At 37.6% G+C, this 22,351-nt stretch overlaps 1 protein-coding gene across 1 annotated transcript; it reads left to right on the top strand.

Annotated features, from left to right (window-relative positions):
• Positions 1-533: 533 nt before the first annotated feature.
• On the top strand, positions 534-4,371 carry LOC132635670 (indole-3-pyruvate monooxygenase YUCCA6-like). Its single transcript, XM_060352151.1, has 4 exons — positions 534-1,859; positions 2,793-3,041; positions 3,432-3,557; positions 3,680-4,371. The coding sequence occupies exons 1-4, from the start codon at positions 1,140-1,142 to the stop codon at positions 3,860-3,862; spliced, it is 1,278 nt and encodes a 425-aa protein (XP_060208134.1). The 5' UTR covers positions 534-1,139; the 3' UTR covers positions 3,863-4,371.
• Positions 4,372-22,351: the final 17,980 nt, after the last annotated feature.

The following is a 22,351-nucleotide window of genomic DNA, read 5'->3' on the forward strand; positions in this document are numbered from 1 at the left end:
GCTGCCTATTTATAGGAATGAATTTCCTATGATGAGGTAAGCGCTTACATCACGACTATTATGAGGTAAGCGCTTACATCACGACTATGTGAACAAAAGAATTGACTTGTTTGACCAATTCCACACCTAACAAATCAAACATCCAATAAGCCTCCATATCTCTCTAGTATGACACATATAGTGACGTGTTTAATATTGGACATAAGCTTTGAATTATTTTAAATATTTTTCTTCTCTTTCTTAGCCAGATTCAAATTAATCACAAGATAGATAGAGTTTCTCCAACCTTAATTAGAGATTTTTTTCCCGAGCCCTGTATATAAAAAATAAATCCTGATTAGGAGTGTTTCTCTCTTTAATAGACCTTATGCGACGTGTTTGGATTAACTGGGACCTCAATACCATAACGAACACTGAGTAGAGTAAAAACTAATAGAGATAAATAATTAATGTTGTTATTCGTCTCCACACACACACAGCAAGTATATAACGATACACACACATACACTATATATATATATCTAGATGCCCCACTTCCATTAATACTGCTCAAACTTTCATTGTGTCCGGTATATATAGAATGAATTCTGTTGAATTCAATTCAGTTCATTCATTCATTTAATACCTTCTTCTCCTTCCTTCTCTTTCTATGAACAAAAGGAATGTGTAGACACATATAACACCACATCTATATCTATCTACCCTTTTTAATTCCCTTTCTTTGTGTGGTGTGTCTATTTGTTTGAATGAATGCTGATTTTATTTTTAGTCCCGCAGCCATCGCCCCAACCTCCGGCCAGTTATAAGTTTCATTTAACGTTAGATTCAATCTCACAAAAGTGGATAAGAAGGATCTCTTAATTAGCTCCACTTCTTTAGGGGCTTATCACTCTCCTATTTCTTCTGGATAATATTTGTGACTTAGTCTCTAGCTCTAATTGTTTTTAGCTCTCAAATCCCTTTTTCAGAACAATATTGACCAATGAGTTTCCTTAATTTTTGCTCTTTACCCTATATTCAACAGTTCTTGAAATAGATAAAAGGAAAAAACCAAGAAACCAAGATATAGTTACTCATTCAAAATCCATCACCCCCTCTTTCCTTTAGTTAATTTAACTGCTATTGTCCCCTAGTGTTTGATGGACTTCACATACTTGAGAGAAATAGAAGGCAAAAGATCTCATGATCCTTATTTCAACAACAACAAGAAGATGATGACGAAAAGATGTGTATTTCTTAACGGGCCAGTGATCGTTGGAGCCGGGCCATCAGGCCTAGCGGTTGCAGCATGTTTGAACCAAAAAGGTGTTCCAAGTTTGGTATTAGAGAGATCTAATTGCATAGCTTCTTTATGGCAACTCAAGACTTATGATCGTCTTCGCCTTCATTTGCCTAAGCAATTTTGTGAACTACCACTCATGTCATTCCCTGATGATTTCCCAACTTACCCTACGAAGCAACAATTTATTAAGTACTTGGAGACATATGCCATGACGTTTGATATTAGGCCTGTTTTCAATCAAACGGTCGTATGTTCTAATTATGACCGGAGTCTCGGGCTCTGGAGGGTGAGGACGGAGACAACAACCACCACAACAACGACAACAATAACGGTGACAACAGAGTATGTTACACGGTGGTTGATTGTGGCAACGGGGGAGAATGCGGAGGCAGTGGTACCTGGAATTGAAGGGATGGAGGAATTTGGTGGAAGTATAATGCATACAAGCTTGTATAAAAGTGGTGAGGTTTTTAGAGGGAAAAAAGTGTTGGTAGTTGGATGTGGAAATTCAGGAATGGAGGTGTGTTTGGATCTGTGTAATCATAATGCAAACCCTTCACTCGTGGTCAGAGATACTGTAAGAACACACTCATCATACTCTTAATATTAATCTTCCTTTCCTTTTTGTTTTTCTTTTCATTAGCACTCTCTAAAAGGGAAACAATAAAAAAAGAGAAAAGATGAAAAAGAGAAAGAGAAACAACAAAGTCTACTTTTTTTATTTTTGGGTTTTCTTGGAACATTTTAAAGCAAATCGATTACAAATGTTTGTTTATGTTTTTTTGTCTCATGAACCCTTTGGAAAATGTTGATGCAAAGTAAGGGGAAACATGGTTTTCCGTTTTTCAACTTTTTGTCAATTTCATTTGAAGAAAAAGCTAAACTGGGATTTTCTTTGTTTTTCTTCCGAATCTTTTACTTTTGAAATTTTCTCCATTTTAGACAGACACATGGAAAAGTCTAGGGGTACTACTTCTACATGTTTTAAGTTTTAATCTTCTGTTTCCTGAGAAACTTCCTATTTTTGTGGAAACAATAAGAAACCCTAGTTTAGTGGTAGTATTTTGTTGGAGTTTAATTTCCCCTCCAAAGTGATCTGTTGCCAGTCCTGAAAGTTAAAAAGTTTGAAGTGACTTCAAGTTCCCACAAAATTGATTTGTAATTTAATTAAAAAGTATCCAGCTAATTAAAAGATAAAATCTTGGTTGTGTATTTTCACTTTCTTGGAACTGCCAAGCATGCGCAATATTGGTGGAAGCATGGGGATTTTTGTTTTCATTACTAAAAATAATAATAATTGACTCCAGTAAATTCATCACTGGCACAATAAGCTTTTCTTAGCAACCTAAAAAGTGAAAGTCCAGATATTGGCCATTTCCTCCAGATTGGCAATAGCACTAACAAGTTGAACTTCCCATCAATTCATTCATCTTTTAATTAACCTTTTTAAAAAAAATTAACTTTAGTACAACAAATTAGTTTTGACTTTTTCTGTTTGAATTTTTTTTAGGTGCACGTCCTACCACGAGAGATGCTGGGGAAATCAACTTTTGGGCTATCCATGTGTTTACTAAAGTGGTTGCCCATTCGACTTGTCGATCGATTTCTGTTACTTACTTCTCGGTTATTGCTTGGTGACACAGCTCGACTCGGCTTGGATCGGCCTGAAATTGGGCCACTAGAGCTAAAAAACTTGTCAGGAAAAACCCCAGTGCTCGACGTTGGGACACTTGCTAAGATTAAAAGTGGTGACATTGAGGTACGTAGTACCTTATTACTACTATTTGCTAAAGAAAAAAAAATCATGGACTTATGTATCAAATCACCTTTCTTGATATCTTTCTTTTAATTTGTGTTACCTTAGCTTTTTTAATGTTTGTTGGCATCCATCAACATGACCTTTCCTCATCTTCAATCATTGCAAATATACCATACACAGTGTGACAAAATCTCTTCAGTTTAATTTGTCCCAACGTTCACTGATTCTACTAGCATCATTTCAAAGTTGAAAACCACTTAACCCCTTATCAATTAATCAAGAAAAGGCATAATTCCTGTTCTAATTGGACTTTAATTAACACCATTCATTATGTTAAGTTATTAAAGTTTTCTTGTCAAGAATGAGTAATTTTAGTTGGTATATGTGTAGGTATGTCCTGGAATTAAGAGATTATTAAAGCATCACACGGTGGAATTTACGAATGGGCAAAAGAAAGAATTTGATGCAATAATCTTAGCAACTGGTTACAAAAGCAATGTACCCTCGTGGCTAAAGGTACTCACTTTCCCACCCTTTAGCTAGTTTCTTGATTCTTAAAGATGTGTTCAAAGAACTCAATGGAAAAAAAAAATGTAGAATGAAAAAGGGATATAATTTAGGTTTTATTTGGTTGCCAGGAAAAAGAGATGTTTTCAGAGAAAGATGGTCTACCAAAAAGGGCCTTTCCCAATGGGTGGAAAGGAGAATGTGGGCTTTATGCCGTGGGGTTCACCAAACGTGGCTTGCTTGGTGCTTCCATGGATGCCAAGAAAATTGCAGAGGACATTTATCAATATTTTCAATGTAAAATGGAAATATAGGTATGATTTTGCTGAAATTTTGATGGTATACCATTAACCCCCTCAAAAAGAAAAGTTGGGAGAAAGGAGAAAAAAAAAAAGTGTTGGTACCAAAAGAAGTTTTGATCCTAAAAATGAAGAAAGAGGTGGAACAAACAAAAAGGTGAAAGAGAAAGAGAAGATCAAGAATATGCTCATACATCAACTTGAAAAAGAAGAAACAGCCAGATTTTTGTGGGGATTCATCATCATCAAAATCTAGCTAGTGTATACACATCTTGTACATTTTTTTTTGGCAAATTTTCTCTTATTATTATTATTAGGTATGACATTCTTAGGGGGAAAAAGTAGAGTTAGGCTTTTTTTCGTTTTTCTGAGTTTGGTTATATGGGTGTTAGGTTGCTAATATTCACATGGGGTTTTTGGGTTTTTGACAACACAACAAAAAAAGGAACATTTTTCTTTATTTCTTTCAAATTTTGTATTTTTAGTCATTTTCCCCCTTTTATTGTGATTGGCAGAATTGTGAGGTTGGTGATTTCCCAAGTAGGATTATGGTGTTGTATGGAGAGGACTGCATGAGAGAAATGTCGAGGGAGTATATAATTAAATATGATGGAGAAATTTACGTACCAAAATTCCCAATGATCAGAGACCTGTGCACTATCTTTATGAGTTTCTGCCAATTCTGGTGTGTTGATAGGATTTCAATACTCCAAGTAGTATTTAGGACCACTTGGTTTAATTGATTGACCTGCTTCTACAAAATCAGTCAAAAAAGATATGAAAAAAAAAGAAGAAGATTGAAATAAATGTATCATTCAGAATACTGATGAAAAATTCCTTGAAACGTCAAGACTTACTATAGTACATGCCACTTGGAATCGAGGTGATTAAAATGTTTTATCACTCGTTCAGGAAAAAAAAAACTATATTTTTAATAAATATAATAATGTGCCATAATCATGAAAAAATAATTATCTTTTCCCTCTTTTTTTCCCCTCCCTTGTTGAAATTTTCTAAACATTCTTACAAGTCACATGTATTTTCTTTTGAGATATACCAAGTAATAAACAATATAATGGACCTTTTGCAATCCTCAAGTCAAATCCAAATGGTCCCCCTTCTTAAGTAGAAGACCTTTTGATAAAGAATAGAGAACAAAGCAACATATAATTGCTAATTAGTTGCTGTCAGAATATGCCTTATTTTTGGGTTGATTGGTAAAACACACACACACCATGATTCAAATTCAAATTTGGCAATTCTATCACGGTCATATAGTCATGTTGGGCAAAGGATTTATGCCTCGCGATCTTTCCAAATGTAATTACGATCGTATTGGTATATATTATTAATGAAAAGAACGAAATACAAATTGAAACCTAAGCAACTAATTTTCAGGGGGCTAAGACAAGTCTGTTAGCAACTACGTCAAACCGCTCTAATATCTCATATGCCCCAATTAACTCGGATTTGACTTCCCTTTCTTCCGAAACCTTATCATACTTCTGATAAGCGATACTTTAGACCACACATAATCTCCAACCATAAGTACCAAATCATGCATCTGTGTGTCTGTATAAAACTATTGCTTACTCTGAGCTGTCTGAAGCCACTCCTAAATCACCTTTATCCTTTTCCAAAGGCCTGTTGCACCAACTCCTGACTCAAATGTTGAGTCTTACCAGGTTCAAAATTAACCGACTGGATAACGACATAGTTGGCCAAATAAAGACTTAAATGGAGCCATATAAAATGCTGGACCGGTAATTTTTATTATACGTAAGTACGTAACTCTGCCGTAGGCACAAAATCATGTTAATGACCTCCAAAGTCAATGACACCTGCTCTCAACATGTCGAATCTGACCGGAATATCTATCATTTTTTGAATGAAACATTGTGCCAATCTCCACCATGCTTACCGACTGCCAAAATGAGTTATAAAATTTGGAATATAAAGTCAACCACCAAAGCAATATAAACATTGCTGCCTCTTTTTTCATCCCTTTCCAGCAATACAACTTCTACAGGTCTTGGTACATCTTTTTAGAGCCCGAATGTGGTGAGTACCTTAAACTGTGCACCTCATCAAGTAACAAGCGCCCAGGAATATAAAGTCGACCATCACCGGGAACAACCCAATCATTATCAATGGTAAAATCAGCGAACCTTTCTTATAAAAGCACAATCCCGAAGCTCAACTAAACGAGGATCATCATACAGTCTCTCATAACATGATTCAGTTTCTAATTATAAAGTCGTGATCCACACATGGTGTCTTAACTTGACCGAGCAAACCTTCTTGACTTTTTTTTTTATCCCTTATGTATTCTTAATGGACTATGCAATTAAAATACAATTTAACATAAAACTCGTAACTTCATATTTAAATTTGTACTCCAATTTATTTCTTGAAAAATATTGAATTGTATTTCATCATATTTTGATAATTGAAAACTATTTGCAAAAGAAACTTATTCAATGTAATGACATCTGTATACAAATGATTGAAATTCATACCCGAAGTTATAAACCTCTCCATGAAGGCTCATACTGAAAGAGATGAGCGGACTACACATAACATGAACTTTTCGGCTAATCCTCAAGATACATAAAATAGAAGACAAACTAAAATGAACAAATAATGGGTCTTCCCGGTAGCAAGATCAGAGCACACAAAAATATTTTATGGAGCGAGGAAATGGCCTAGCTTGTAGACGATCGAGCACACAAAAATATTTTATGGAGCGAGGAAATGACCTAGCTTGTAGTCTGATCGTCTGCAAAACCTACATTGACATAGGTTAATGTTGTATTGGGTAAACTCCGTGTATGGGTCAGTTTCTACAACCGGGAGCTCGGAGAGGCCGGAAGGGTCTCCACAGCTAGCACCCACTTCCACCTACTCGGGTCATATCAATGAATCTCGATCAGTGTGCTGTGGCAGAGAAGCACGTGGGGGTACCGTTGGGTCACATCAGTCATCCGTTAGGGTTGAAAAGTCTTGTTTTGGTTTCTATATAGATAGTTTATCATGTAAGCTAAGGCACCTTCATTACATCTCTTGTAACCTTTCCCATATTTTTCCTCTCAAGAAATATACATCTAGGCACACTGATTATCTTGGAATACATATTTATCTCACTTTATTTTATCATTTCTTAAGCTCGGTTCTTTCAATCTGACTCTTGCAATCACTAACATTAACCCTAAAAGAAGAGTTTCTGGGATTGAATACGACGCACTTGTCTTTAAACCCTTGAAATAAAAATCTCTAACTGATTATTCGTTTTCACCGGAAAATAGTTTGGCCCAGAAATTCTCCTTCCAAGAATTCTAGTAAAGTCTGGTGAGGGGTATGAAGGACCTGGTGGAGGTACAGGTGTTGGAGCATGGTGAGGAACCCATTAGGGGGCATGGGAGCAGTGGAGGTGGGACATCACACAGACAACCTAGCGAGGAGCGAAATAGAGGCGTCCCAAATGCTGAAGCAGAGCAACTGCACAAACGCGTGTACGGAAGAATGAATCGAGCGCAAGCTCAACCTGACGGGCAAAAACCTGCTCAAAAAATGGGTTCCTTGATGAGTGAAGTACTGATGGCCACGCTCAAGGCAATGGATGAGATTATGCAACTCATAGAAAGGGCCATGACTACCATGGCTAAACACTCTAGGTCAGGGACTCTGGCATCAAATCAGAGCGCAAATAAAATCCTTACGACCTCACAAACTAAAAATTCTGATCCAGTGAAAGAACGATTGGATGTATTTACCGAGGAGTTAATCAGGGTCAAAAGGGAAATGAATGAACGAATGAACCAAATCCCAGGAGCCCCATCCATGATGAAAGGCGCGAGAGCCAGAAAGTATGGTATACTTCCGTAGCCGGAAAGCACAGCTGCGGGCCCATTCCCAGAAAATTCAAAATGTCGGATCTACCCAAATACGACGGTACCACTGATCCTGAAGAGTATATAACGATGTTTGAAGGAGTCGTCACGGGACAAAACCTCAAGAAACATGAGATCGAATCAGTCATGCTGAAAAATTTAATCAGACGCTCATAAAGGGAGTGCTGTCCCAGTATACTCATTTAGCTAAAAAATTTATTGACTCTTTTGTCGCTCTTGCAGATGCTTTCGTCAAAGCCCACGCGGGGGCTTGAAGGGTCGAAACGCACAAGCAGGACGTGTTTGCTATAAAACAGCAAGAGGATGAGCTGCTCCGAGTGTTCACAGGTTTCAAAGTGAGAGAATGTTGTTGCCAGCTATCCCGGAAGACTGGGCCGCGGCCACCTTCGTGGATGGTTTGAACTCAAGAAGCTCATATGCATCTAGGAAATTAAAAGAAGGTTTGAGGGAATTCCCGGCCAAAACGTGGAGCGAAATAAACCTCAGATATACAGTAAAATGCGCATTGAGAATGATCAGAGGGCGACGATTCCGATATAAGTAGGCAGCCGCCTTGGAAAGAGATTGGGCCCGAGCTTTGAAGTAAACGTCGCAAGTCACCGAGAATGGTTTGAGCCGTATGAAGCCCGTTGTCTTTCAAGGCAGAATTCGAACAAGAAAAGCAGCGGGAATGGTCGGTCCTTCTTAACCGAAGCTTCGGGATCGACGTCAAAATGGGCCGGACTCCAAAGGATCTCAGGTAATAATTTCAGCATAAACACTATGGAGCTTTTTGCAGTAATGAGAACAATAATGGAGGCTAGGTTCCCAGAGGAGATCTAGACCAACCAGGACAAAAGGAACATCTATTATGGTGCCACTTCTATAGCACCCACGGTCATGCCACTAAGGATTGCGCAAACCTGAGGGTCTAGGTGGCCCAGCTCCTGCGAACAAAGCATCTCAAGAAGTATATCAATGACCGGGCCAAACTCAACTTAAGCAAGAACCGTGGGCAGAAGTCGGATGGGACACCCCATCCTATTCACACAATCAACATGATCTTTGGGGGGGTTGGGGGGGGGGGGGGACGGTGAATAAGATAACTTACATAACACTCCGAAAATCCAAATTTTTATTTACAACTAAGAGTCACAACTGGAACCTCACCAAGAGCGAGAGCATATCCTTTACCGACAGTGACCGCACGAGACTTATTCCTTTTTCACAATGATGCTCTAGTAATATCAATTCAAATTAAAAAAAAATCATTAAGCGTGTTTTGATTGATCCAGAAAGTTCAGCAAATATTATCCAGCAATGCGTCTTGAGGGAGATGGGGGTAGACGATGCAATCATCCTTGTCATGCCCTATTTTTAACGGATTAAAACTAGTTCATAACTTATGACTATGTTTCCTCTGGTTTTGCAAATTTTCAGAGTCGCCACCTAATTTTAGGAAATTTTAGGAAACCATTTTAAAAAAGTAAACTCCATTTTAGTCTTTGAAACCTGTGAAATTCTAGGTGAGGGTTTTATTTACCCCGAGGGGAAGGTGTTAAGCATCCCTCAGGGCCTATCCGAAGACAGTCTTTAAACTTAGTTTAATTAACACTAGAGGGGGATTATTTAATTATTATTACCTATTTAAAGAATTGCGGGAAAGAAACTACTTTCTCAAAAAACCATTTGTATAAAAAGGGGGTTTTAAGGTAATTGTAACTATGTGAGTAAATGCGCATATTTAAAGGAAGTAGTTAATGCTAATGTGTGAGTGAGGAAAATATATATGACGTTTAGGATAGTATGTTTAATGTAGAATAAGCATATGTATATTTTTTATAAAACAATAATGTATCTATGTGATATGTATATCACCGGCGACTAAAAATAGTTATTGATGGCGTGATAGTACTATATAAATGCATATAATGTAAAAACGACCAAGGGAATTAATGGAAATAAGATAGTGTATGTATACTACGTGTTAAAAATAGTATGTAGGCATACTCATTGTAAAGGAAAGTAATTAATATGAGTTGTAAAATTATATGTACTAGGGATGTATATTGTTTACAAAAAGAGTACATGTGTATTTTTCGAAGATTAGGTATAAATATGGCCAATTTATATAAGGACAGTATATATAATATAGAGTATGAAAATACATATTTTTTTTTTATGAGAAAACAATATATACATGGAGTATGTTTATCATATATAAAAAAAATAGTATATAAAAAGGAATACTTTTAGAAATAGCCATGAAAAATATAATAATATGTATAAGTACCGTGATATAGATAAGTACACGCATAATGAAAAGATTGATTGAAAAATAAGATAGTATATGTGTATTAAAATAAGTACGTACCTTGTAGTTCTTGTAAAATATCTTGGCCACTATACATAAGCCTAATATGATTTTTTTTCTTGTTTTCAACTTGGAAGATAAAGCTTGCTTGACGTTAGTGCAAAAGAACAAATTCTGAAAATAGCAAGATGTTTTGGGCCACTAAAATTCTTATTTTTTAATCCTCCAAAACTGGCGTTTTTCTTATTTCTAAAAATCCATGTGTGGGCCATTGCATAGAATATGCGTAGCTCTTGCTTGAAACACTTGAAAAAAAAAGCATTGTTAGCAAATTCTTCATTTCGAAAGAAGTCTACAGTTTCACCTTTTAGAAAAAATCCAATTTTCTTACTTCCTGAAAAAAGTTGACATCATTTATGTGACTACTCTAATACGCCTAATCCGAATAAATACACTAAGTTTAATATCTAAAAAAAATAGCGATAATGACTAAACTTACTAATATACTTAAGTCAAGTTACGAGTTCAAAACAAAAACTACAAAAAATACAAATTCACAAGAGTGTTAGTCAAATAATATAAATAGCATGTATCAAATAATATGGAGGCTTAGAATTTTGAATAAGGAAGAAGGACGGAGACTCGAGACATGGACGAGGACGAGACAAATAAGCGGCAAAATATGAGAAAAGAAAGAGAAAAAAACGCAGCATCTATAATGAGGTAGAAGTACTTCATAACTTAGGCATAACATCCAACTAATTGTAGAGGACATTTATACGAACCAAACTAAGAAATAAAAATGATAATTCAACTGGATATGCAGCCAATGATTTAGAGTAACCACTGTTCATCCCGACCTAGAATCTTGTAGTCATATTTTTAAACAAATGGAGCTTCCAAGACGCTAACATATTTTATTTCAAGTTGAACCAGAAAATTATGCTAGCCCGAAAATTCAGCAGCGGTAGGCAACCGAGGACGCAGCAATTCATGGCACAAAATACATCAGCGAAATGGTCAAAAATGCGGCAGCAAATGGCCAAAATGCAGCAGAAACATTCAATTGCAGTGGCCTTGCAAATAGGCAACTATCTATGGTGTTATATCCCATATTTTGTACAATCGGACATTTCGAGAAAAATCGCGATAAGTTAAAGGTAAGGCTATATTTTTTATCTTGTTTAACACACAAGTTATTTAGGGATATTATTGGTATGGAAATATTAAGGAAGGCTAGGGGGTAAAAAGGGAAATTCACAAAATGGTTCATGGTAATATTGAGGAAAGGTTAGGGATAAAAAGGGAAAATAAAAGGAACAAATTGGTCATGAAAACCACATATGGCCGTGTGGCTTGTGTGGACCCCACTCATGGCTTGGCCAATTGCTTCAAGCCATGAGTAGGGCATGTGTATGCCTTGTATTTGTGGGAACTATATATATATATATATATATATATATATATAAATAAGTGACAACAAGCAAGACATATTCATCCCTTAAATTTAGAAGCTTGGAGAAGAAAAAAAAAAGGGGGGGGGGGGGGGGGGGGGGCGGGCGGGGAGAGCCATATTCGGCCATAGCTAGCCGAACAAGAACCTAGAAAAAAATTGATCAAAAAATAATTTTCTCCTAGCAATTCAACCAATTGGAAGATCCTTATTGGAGTAGTTGTTGGAGCAAACAAACCACTCATATTTTCGCAACCTACAACCCTAGCCAAGCTAAGAAGTTGAGTGGGAAGGTAAGGTTTAATCTTCTTTTACATGTGTTATGGGTGATTTGTACATGTTGTAGTGTGTAGAAATGAATGAAATTCATGAAATAATGTGTGTTGTGTTGTAGCTGTGTAGGTGTTGGTGTTGCGTAGAAGGGATGAATTAATTTTACTTAGTATTTTAGTTGTTGTTGTTGTGGATTCTATGATGCAAATGAAGGTTTAATGGTTCAAGTTGGCATTGTAATTGTTTGTGGGTTGTTGTAGGAGTTAATGTGATTTTAATATGGTTTCTTATAATTATGAGAATGAAGTTGCTAATGTGTAGATTGTTGGTGTAGTTCATGAATTTGGAAGAAAGGAATGTGTTGTTGTCGTTGTTGTTCTTATTGAGTTTGGAAGATTTCGGATTGTGTTGTTGTGGTTAATTTGAACATAAATGAAATGTCGTCGAATTGTGTAGAAATGGTTACCAACGTTAGAATGCATTCTGAATCAATTGTTGAAGTTGGAAATATGATTGTTGGTATTGTTGCTGATGATTTGGCCGAGTTAAATTCTCGGGGTTGGTTGTAATTACAGGGGAAATGCTGCCGAAATTTCTGTAAATGAAGTGTTAGTTTAGGATTGGACTCTTAAGTATCTATAGCTAATGTTTGGTATCTACTAATATTGTTGTAGATCTTGCGAAAGCCGAGACTTAAGTTCGGATTAGCTTAGGAAGCGGGCAAGGTATGTAAGGCTTACCCTTTCTTTCTTTTGGCATGTCCTAGAGCTAAGTAAGGTATGACACGCACCTTGGGGTAACTCTACTCTTTAATTCCGAGCTTGTTTACGATTCTTATTCACTTCTTGATATGAGTATACTTAGTATAGTCGAGCTTATTGCATGATTGAATAACGAGCAAAGCATAAAGAGTTCTTGTTTTTAAAAGAGTTCTATTAGTATTAATGTCCCTAACTTTCGTAGACGGTCTCGGATTGCTTTAAAATGTTCGTAGAGGGTTCTGTAGTAAATGATGGTCATAACTTTATTATGCAAACTCGGATTGACCTGAAACGTGGTTACGATCCTTCAAGTGTCGTTTTGTGTACTTATCTATTGAGTCTTAAAAATTGATTTTTGTGCATATAGTTTCTCACTACTCTGCTCGTGGATGCCTCAATATGTCCTTTACTGAGCCCAGGCCAGGATATGTTATCTTGCGCACTCCTCTGCATTGTTCACCGAGTCCCTCATTAGAGGGCCGGGATACGTTATATGTGTATATATTCTGGAGTATGATGTGTTCTGGAGTATGATGTGTTACAGAGTAATTCCCTATACTGGAGTATGATGTGTTATGGCGCCAGTGACGGGGTGGCGACCATGTTTTGTCCACCGAGCCCCATAATGGGCCGGATGTGACATATTCCGTCGACATGCATAATTTGTGTTTTAAGAGTAAGCATTTTGATATTCTGGATAATGTACTTACCTTTTTGTATTTCTTGTCCGATTATGGCTCTATTTACTGTATTTTATGCCTTACGTACTCAGTACATATTCCGTACTGACCCCCGCTCTTCAGGGGCTGTGTTTCATGCCCGCTGGTACAGAATCTCGTTGTGGTGACCCGCCAGCTTAGGACATCCATCCTGCTACTTTGAAGTGCTCCCTCGTTCCGGAGCCTCCACTTTTGGTACAGTTCCTCTATTGTATATATATATATATATATACATATATATGTCTAATTAGGGTACGGTGGGGCCCTGTCCCGCCATATGTTATTGTTGTTACTCTTAGAGGCCTGTAGACATGTATGTGGGTCATGGGTCGTTATTGTCCAGTTATATTAATATGGTTTACGTTTGGCATTTCCCTACACTACGATAACCTGACCGGTTTGTGTGCGATATTATAAGTAACGATTTAAATGATATATTGTCTTGCACGTATGAAAGTCCTTAATATGCTAAACGCGAGTAGATTTCGGCTAGTAAATATGTACGAGTGTCCATCTCGGGCACTAGTCACGGCCTACGGGGTTGGGTCGTGACATATGGCCAAATGCAGTATCAATAATGAAGCAATATCAAGCTAAATGTAGCAACAATATATATCAGCGTATGGCAACAAAATGGCCAAGATTGCAAAGGTTCATGGATTGCACATCTTACTATAAATGGATAAAGTAACTGGACTAGCAATTATCACTGTGTTAAATGCATGGAGTTCTTTCAAACTCTTTTGTTAGTGTAGTTTAAACTTATCTTTTAAAGAGAATAGAAAGGATATATCCAGATCTTCAGTTAACTAACTAGAACCTTAGACCACTTTTAAGAGAATATTAGCTAGAAAAGGTTCAAATAGAGACTACTGCATACTGTTGATCTGTCCTACCAGATAATCAAGACAATCTCCCACACTCAAATTTATCCATCTCTCAAGAAAGGGATACAAACAAACACTCAAAGATGTCAACATATTTCATGAGCTGGACAAAAGGACATTGGATCTTTTAAAAGACAAACCATTATAGACAGAAATTAATACTAAGTACTTGGGAGGACATATTCCTTTTTAAGCCCCTAATCATACATCAGTTTAAGTACAGCATCAGCCTTATTTTAAGAAGATTTGGACTTTCTAGAAAGATTAAACCAATGTCAATGTTTAAGAATTAGCATCGCAGACACAATATTTTCCACATACTCAAGCTTACATCATAATAAGTCTGAAGGTTTCTTCTAAACAAGAAAGAAAATCACATAGTAATTTAGCTATCAATTTACAACTCTTTAATCAAACTTAAACAAAAATGGGTCTACCCTAAAAGAGAAATTCATGTTTTCAGATAGGAACTGATACCTCTAAGGATTTTGAAACTCAAACAACATCCAGTGAATTTACAGCCAAAAAGAGAGGAAAACAAGTAACATTTGATGTTGGAAGTTCTTCAGCTAGTTTTCAGTTAACCTCTTAAAAAATTTGGAAACACAGTTAACAGAGTCAAGTAAAAGCCAATTCTTGGAACAAATCTACTTCTGAAGTAAGACCAAATCTTCCAAATAATTTCAACCAAACTCAAGTAACATACAGAATGTTTAGAAAGACAAAATAAGTTAATTATTTTTTCCAAAAAAAATTAAAAAAAAAATAGCAGACTATTGACTTGCCACTGCTAAGCACACATTAGTGGTTAGGCAAGTCCAAGTTAAGTGGAGATAAAGTATATTTCTTTAGTTCTTTTTGTTAAAGCATGTTCTCACTCCTTAACAGGATAAACAGTGACAGGATACTAATTACAACAGGGAAGATTACTACATAGCATTTATGAAATCCTTTAGCATGCCAAAGATGGGAAGTTAGGGGATCAATAATAATTTGTTCTTTAGCATCTTAAGGAGGTACATTAACAGAAGCATTTAAAAGGACCAGCATTAGCAATTCTTTTACTCATTCTCATATTGATTCCAAAGAGGAAAACATATCATGAAGTTAGGAAAGAACAGGTTAGCTTATCTAGCTTGAGGATAACCATTTAAGAAGAAGAAAGCTCCTACTTGATCCATATGGAACCAACACAGAATCAAACAACTAGTCAACACTTGGAATACACAAAGAACTTGAAAAGAAAGGCTAGCATTTTAGTTTAACTAGAATTGAAAACCTAACCAATCTACACAAAGTATAAACAATTCTGTGGAACCTAAATCAAACAAAGTTGAAAGTAACTTAATTCTCATGAATACCCAAAATTAACAATGCATTTATTAATATTAAAGACACATGGCTACAAGTCTACTCTATAGATCATATTATCTAAGGGAAAATCATGATTTTAACCAAAGGAGTATGAATTCATGTTTTGCACCTTCCGGAGAGTTTAGGGAAAGAAAGCTTAGTTATAAGAAAGCTTAGTTATCTAACTTAACGAGATTGAAACTAAACTGAATTACATGACGCTAAACAGAATCGCAAAATAAGAAATATTTTAAGAGGAAACTAAACATCTTACTTAAATAGGACTAAAGCTAATCTAATCTACCTAAAACTGGAAATATACATAATTGAAGAACAATGGTAAGACGAGAAAGAAAAATATCTTTTTTGTCGAGCAATGAACGGGGTTGAACACATATTCGACGAAATTAGTCGCCTTACACTAATTTACACCAAACTAGGAGAGAACGCATTCCAGCCAACCAAACCAAGCAAACGATGAGAACTACTTGAACAACTACATTTCTACTTCTTATAAAAATGAAAGACGAAGAGAGGACGAGTGTGGTTACCTTCTCTGTGACAGCGAACTGAGGCTAATGTCGTCGTCGGGTCTCCGAATCCGCTCCAAACAGTCCTTGCTCAGTCGAGAACTTGAAAGGAGATTTCGATAACCAAAAAATTAGAGTTAAAAAATGGAATTTTCTCAGAATCCAATTTCTAAAGCAATAGCAATTTTATACGAGGGAAAAACTTATGAAAACAAAACAAAAGAGAGTTCTTTTTTTTTTTTTCTGTCGTTCTCCTCTGCCTAAAACAGCCCATTGAGGCTGGTATTTATAGCCAAAGTCTTAGGGGATTTCATCAGCTTCCCCAAGAGGCTAAAAAAATTCGGAATTCAAAAAAAAAGAGGGGGGAAAGGTGACGTTTTTTTTTTATGGGAAGTCTGAAAAAACAAGATTTTTGATGAATAATATCAAGAAAAAAGGGGTGAAAAATCTCACCTTTTCAGTTCGATTTGAGAGGAGAAGAGCCGAATCTAATGGTTTTTTCCATGGTTTTGGGCTCCAACGGATTGGAACGAGCCCTTACCCCACGGATTGTTGGAAGATCTGCCTAGAAACCTAAAGATCCTTGCATGCTTTTCGATTTGGGGGATGATTGACTTGGACGAGCTATTCGAAGCTCTGTCACTTGAAGAAAAGGGGAGAAAGGGACAGGGGTTGATGGGAGGTGGCGTCAGTGACGCCGAAATCGGCTTTCGCCGTCGGTCCGATGGGTAAAGGGGGGTGGCGGCGAGGTGGAAGGGACGGTTTGGTTAGGTCTGTTAGTTGAAGAAGAGAAGCGGGGGGGGGGGGGGGGGGGGGGGGTGTTTGGTTACTGACTTAGAGACTTAGGGGTTGTTTAGTTTAGGCAGATTTGGGTCAGGTCAGTGGGGTCTTGGGCTGGGGCGGTTCGGGTCGGTAGGAATTGGGCTAGAGGTGTTGGGTTAAGGGGATTTAATTTGGAGTAGAAGGGAATTGGCCCGATGTTTGGTAGATGAATTATTTTCCAATCAATTAATAAAAACATGCTTCTTTGTCCTAATTAATTCCCAAAAACGTGTACATATGAAAATTATAATACAAGTAATTTAATATACGTATTTAGTTTAAAATAGAATAAACGACGATTAACATAATAATAAATAGGATCAAAGGAAAAATGCCAACGCCAATATTGATATAGGAATATCAACACTATTTTTGAGTGATTTAATTGTAAAACATGATGTTTGGTATTTAATTTTTTTTTAATTACATATATAAAAAAAATAATGATGTTTTGGTGATTTTTTAAGAAACGATAGAAATCTTTCTTAGTTTTAGAAAAATAATATCTTAAAATAGTGTAGTAATTAGTGAAAATATTTCCAAACTCAATTTCTGGGGAATTTTCATGACTGAGAAGCATAGTGAAATTAATTAAACGAGAAAGGAGGGCCAAAATTGGGTGTCAACAATCCCTATGACCAAAATGCTGGTCGGGTTTAATATGGCAAGTGAAGTGACTAGGAGGGAGATTGAGCTATCGGTTCATGCCTATGGGATAGAACAACACACGACATTCGACATCATAAGCAGTGGCATGTCTTATAATGCTATATTAGGAAGGTCATTCATCCATTCAATGCGGGCGGTCCCTTTCACTTTTCATCAAAAGGTCAAGTTCCCTACTCCCTAGGGGATGGAGGAAATCATGGGAGACCAGGGCACAATCCGTGGAGTGAAAACAATGGCGGTAACGACAGCTAAGAAGGACAGAATCTCCAAATAGCAACTATAGGTATCGAGATCAAATGACGAAGCGAAGGAAAGAAAAGAGCAATATGCGGGGGAGGGTATCGAGATCAGCCCGTCCCTAAAGGATTGGTTATCCCGGTTGGCAAAAACCTCGTAGACTCAACAGTGGAGGAGTTAGAACGCACGACATTTTTCGACGACAATCCCGAAAAGCAGGTACACCTGGGATCTAAGCTTCTGCCCGAGCGCATGAATAATATTTTAACTTATTTAAAAAGTAATGCCAATTGCTTTGCTTGGTCACAACTGCATATAATAGAGATTCCCCCGGAAGTGGCCACACATCGGTTGAGTTCCGATCCGCGTCACCCTCCTTTAAGACAGAGGAAGTCACCAATATCATCTGTAAGGGGCAAGTTCCTCCGAGAAGAAATAACATGATTACTTAACATAGGGTCAGTCCGAAGGGTGGATACCCAGATTGGCTAGCAAATGTGGTAGTGGTCCCCAAGAAGCTCAACAAATTCAAGATATGTATGGACTTCAAGGATTTGAATGGGGCTTTCCCAAAAGATTCTTTCTCGCTACTACACATCGATCAGACAATCGATGCAACGACAGGACACGAATTGCTCTATTTTTGGACGCATATTCTGATTACAACTAGATCAACTTGCATCCAGAGGATCAGGAGAAAACATCTTTCATGACCAATCACATTAATTTCGGTTGTAACGTCATGCCTTTTGGTCTCAAGAATGCAGGGGCAACTGTCACGACCCGGCTAGGGGGCCGCGACGAGCACCCGGTGCTACCCCACCCGAGCACCCCCTTATCGTACATAACATAACATCTAGGTGAACCATAAGTCAATTCGTGCTTTTATTATCGTTAATCATATTGATCCCATTAGACGACCATCATCATTTAACATATCATAGGCATCTAGGCCACACCATAAGTACAAGGCCGACGTGGCTAACAAAAGATATACACAACATGGGCCGGCATGGCCGAACATCTCTACCCACATACACATGACTACGAGCCTCTAAGAGTATGACATATCGTATGAGCGGGACAGGACCCCGCTATGCCCATAATTATATACACAAAAGAATAAGTACCCAAAAGCTACGGCTCCGAAAGAAATGGAGCTCTGCTATGCAATCTCTGAATAAGCAGTTATGGATCACGTCTGTCTCCCTGTACACCTGCGGGCATGACACAGCGTCCACAAACAAAAGGACGTCAGTACGAAGAATGTACTGAGTATGTAAAGCATGATCAACATTAATATAGAAGCATAATAGATATCATATGAAGATAGCATAGGAGGGGAGACAGTAATATCATCATCATCATGTCGCTTACTTGCATACATCGTCGTTCGTATCCCATAATAATACTCGTACCATACTTGTGCTCATATTCGTATACATGTCCTTATTCGTATTCTTATACATAGTCTTATCACATTCATATTCATATTATATACATAGCCATACACTTATATACATACATAGCGTACCCGACCATAAGGTTCGGTGTTTCATACGTACTTGGCCAACCAAGGCTCAATGTTATTTCTACCTGGCCCTACCAAGTCTTCAGGGTTATCCGTACCATCTGCAGACGTGCGCGCGCGTTTCGTAATCGTATACATACTTCATACATATTCATATACATATATTCTACCCGGCGTTATAAGCTCGGGGTTCATTATAGCCCTTCATAGGCACATATAAGTATAATAGCTCGTAGGCACCTTTTTCATCATTTTTTATATCATTATCATTACTATTCTCATCGTTATCGTTACATCTACATTATGGACTTACTCGTCATACGAGGAACATAGTATAATCATAGTACATATCAAGGGTCGTGAGCTTATGAGCTCGGAATGTCAACCATGTGAAGACAACATACTCATATGGAGGAATTAGGAATTTGGCCAAGAACCATGCCTTATGAAAGAAGGGTTAGCCTTACATACCTTTCCGTCGAACTATTCTACACTTGCACGTTCTCTTCCAATGCTAGCGTTTATACCTTCATTAATATCATAACAATGGCCATTAGTCATTCACATTATCCACATTATCTAGATTCCTCAACTTGCCTCTAATTCACCCACATTCATGATTATGACACCCATCTTCGTCCATTCGTCTAAAGTGTTTAGTTCATGATCTTAATACCATTTATAACACATTCATATCACAACACAACAACATTCATAACTCAATTCAAACTATTTCTCAAAATGTCACTATTCATCATTCATGACCTAGTTGACCACATTTTCTACAATCCATGTATTTTAATTCTCCAATACCTTAAACATCTTGTAAAAATCATGAATCTTACCTTAGAAGTTGTAGGAACAAGCTTTGGTGGATAATACTCTTCTTTGAGCAAAACCCTAGTTTTTCTCCATTTGGATTTCTTGACTTGGATGATCCTTGATGATTCCTCTATCCTTGATTCACTTGTCTTAATGTTATTGATGGCTTATAATCCTTGAAAACTCATATAATAAATGTAGAGAGAAGTTCTAGAGAGAAGTGGTGTAATGTTGTAATGAAATAAAATAAGTCTTGATCCTCATATTTAATGAATTGGAAAATCTGTGCCGGGTGAACAGTGGTCGTCCATGGAGGTTTACGGACAGTATTCCACTATACGGCTCGTCCTCCATGGGCGTATTTAGCCATTTCAAGAACCAGAAGCTGGGCTGCCTTCATGGTGGTTTACGACCATGGTTTACGGGCCGTAAATCACTTTACGGTCCGTCCACCAGGTCGTATTTACCCATTTCCTCGGCTGGCAGAAAGTTGAAGTTTGGCATGCCAGTTTACAGACCGTATACCAGTTTACGGTCCGTATTTGTACTTTACGACCACTGGCAGAAAGCTGAAGCTTTTGCATGGCAGTTTACGACTGCCAGTTTACGGACCGTATTGCACTTTACGGTCCGTATTTTGCAATATACGACCACTGGGCAGTTTTGCCAACTTTTAATTTTTCTCATTTCTCGACTTTTCATTCTAATCATCCACATCCCTTTTCATACATTTCCCATGAAACATTATACACTCTCACTCCTCGCACACATCATTAGTTCATTACTTGCGTACCAACGGGAAATTTTTCGAGGTGTAACAGCAACGTATCAAAGGCTGGTGAAAAAAATATTTGAAGAACATATCTGCAAGACTATGGAAGTTTACATCGATGACATGCTGGTCAGGTCCGAAATGGCGGGCACTCATCTGTCAGCCTTATAGGAGACCTTCGACATACTTCGTAAGTACGTCATGAAGCTAAACCCAGAGAAGTGAGCCTTCGGGGTAGGTCGGGGAAATTCTTAGGCTATTTGGTTTTCGGCTCGGGTATCAACATGAACCCAGATAAGGTCAAGGCCATTCAGGAAATGCTGGAGGAATTGGGAAACGTCAAAGCTGTACAGGGATTGATCGGGAAGGTCGCAGTGCTGGGGAGATTCATCTCCCGATCCTCGGATCAGTGCTATAAGTTTTTCAATATAATGAAGAAGGGCTATGGATTTGAGTGGACTTTGAAGTGCATCCAAAGCTTGAAAGATCTCACAGAATATCTATCCAGCTCCCACATAATGGCTAAGCCGAAAAAAGGGGAGCGCTTGTTCGTGTATTTGGCGGTTTCATCAGTCTCGATTAGTATGGCGGTGGTACAAAGAGATGGGGAAAGCCAGCTCCCTATCTATTACGCCAACAAAACTTTGACGGGGGCGGAATCTTGGTATTCGGCCTCCGAGAAGTTGATCTTGGCACTGGTTACGGCCCTTCGAAAGTTGTGCCCATACTTTCAATGTCATCCAGTTACAGAAATTACCACAGCCCTGCTGCAGGCCACCTTATAAAGTGAAAATCTCACAAGTCAACTATCTAAGTGGCCAGTGGAAATAAGTGAATACAACTTGGCATATCAATCTCGCTCGACCATGAGCACGCAAAGATTATCCAAATTTTAAAATGAAAAAAGGCCAAAATTACCCCTAGACTTTAAGAAATAGTTTATCCATACCCTTCATTATACTATTGGGCCAATTATGCCCTTACCGTTATACTATGGTCCAAATTTACCCCTAATCTAAATAGACTGCCAGGTGTCATAATCCTAGACGCCCGACCCATTTCCCCTTATAATTTCATCTGGATCAAATTATTCTCCGGATCCGACAAGTCAAATTAATTCACCTAACCCGGTTTTTCTTATTTGAAACCCAAATAATACATCTCAACCCTACTCTCTCTCTCTCTCTACACCAAAGTATTGTCCTTAGCCAATACTTGTTCTATCTCCTTGCTTTTACTTAATTCCATTAATTTCAAATCCCACATTTTTGCCAAGAATAGTTTATGTGATACAATAAGCTTCATGAATGCAACAAATATGTTTCAGTTCCAGGCAGTTGTGGTCGATTGCTGACATGATACTTTGCATACCTAACATCTATCTTAAAGCTTCAATAGATTAAAATTTTGCATCCTCCAAACTGCCTAACACTCTCCACCGAAAAAGTAAATAAGAAAAAACACTATTTCA

This window comes from Lycium barbarum, chromosome 4, assembly GCF_019175385.1.
Source record: "Lycium barbarum isolate Lr01 chromosome 4, ASM1917538v2, whole genome shotgun sequence".
Classification (NCBI taxonomy): domain Eukaryota; kingdom Viridiplantae; phylum Streptophyta; class Magnoliopsida; order Solanales; family Solanaceae; genus Lycium; species Lycium barbarum.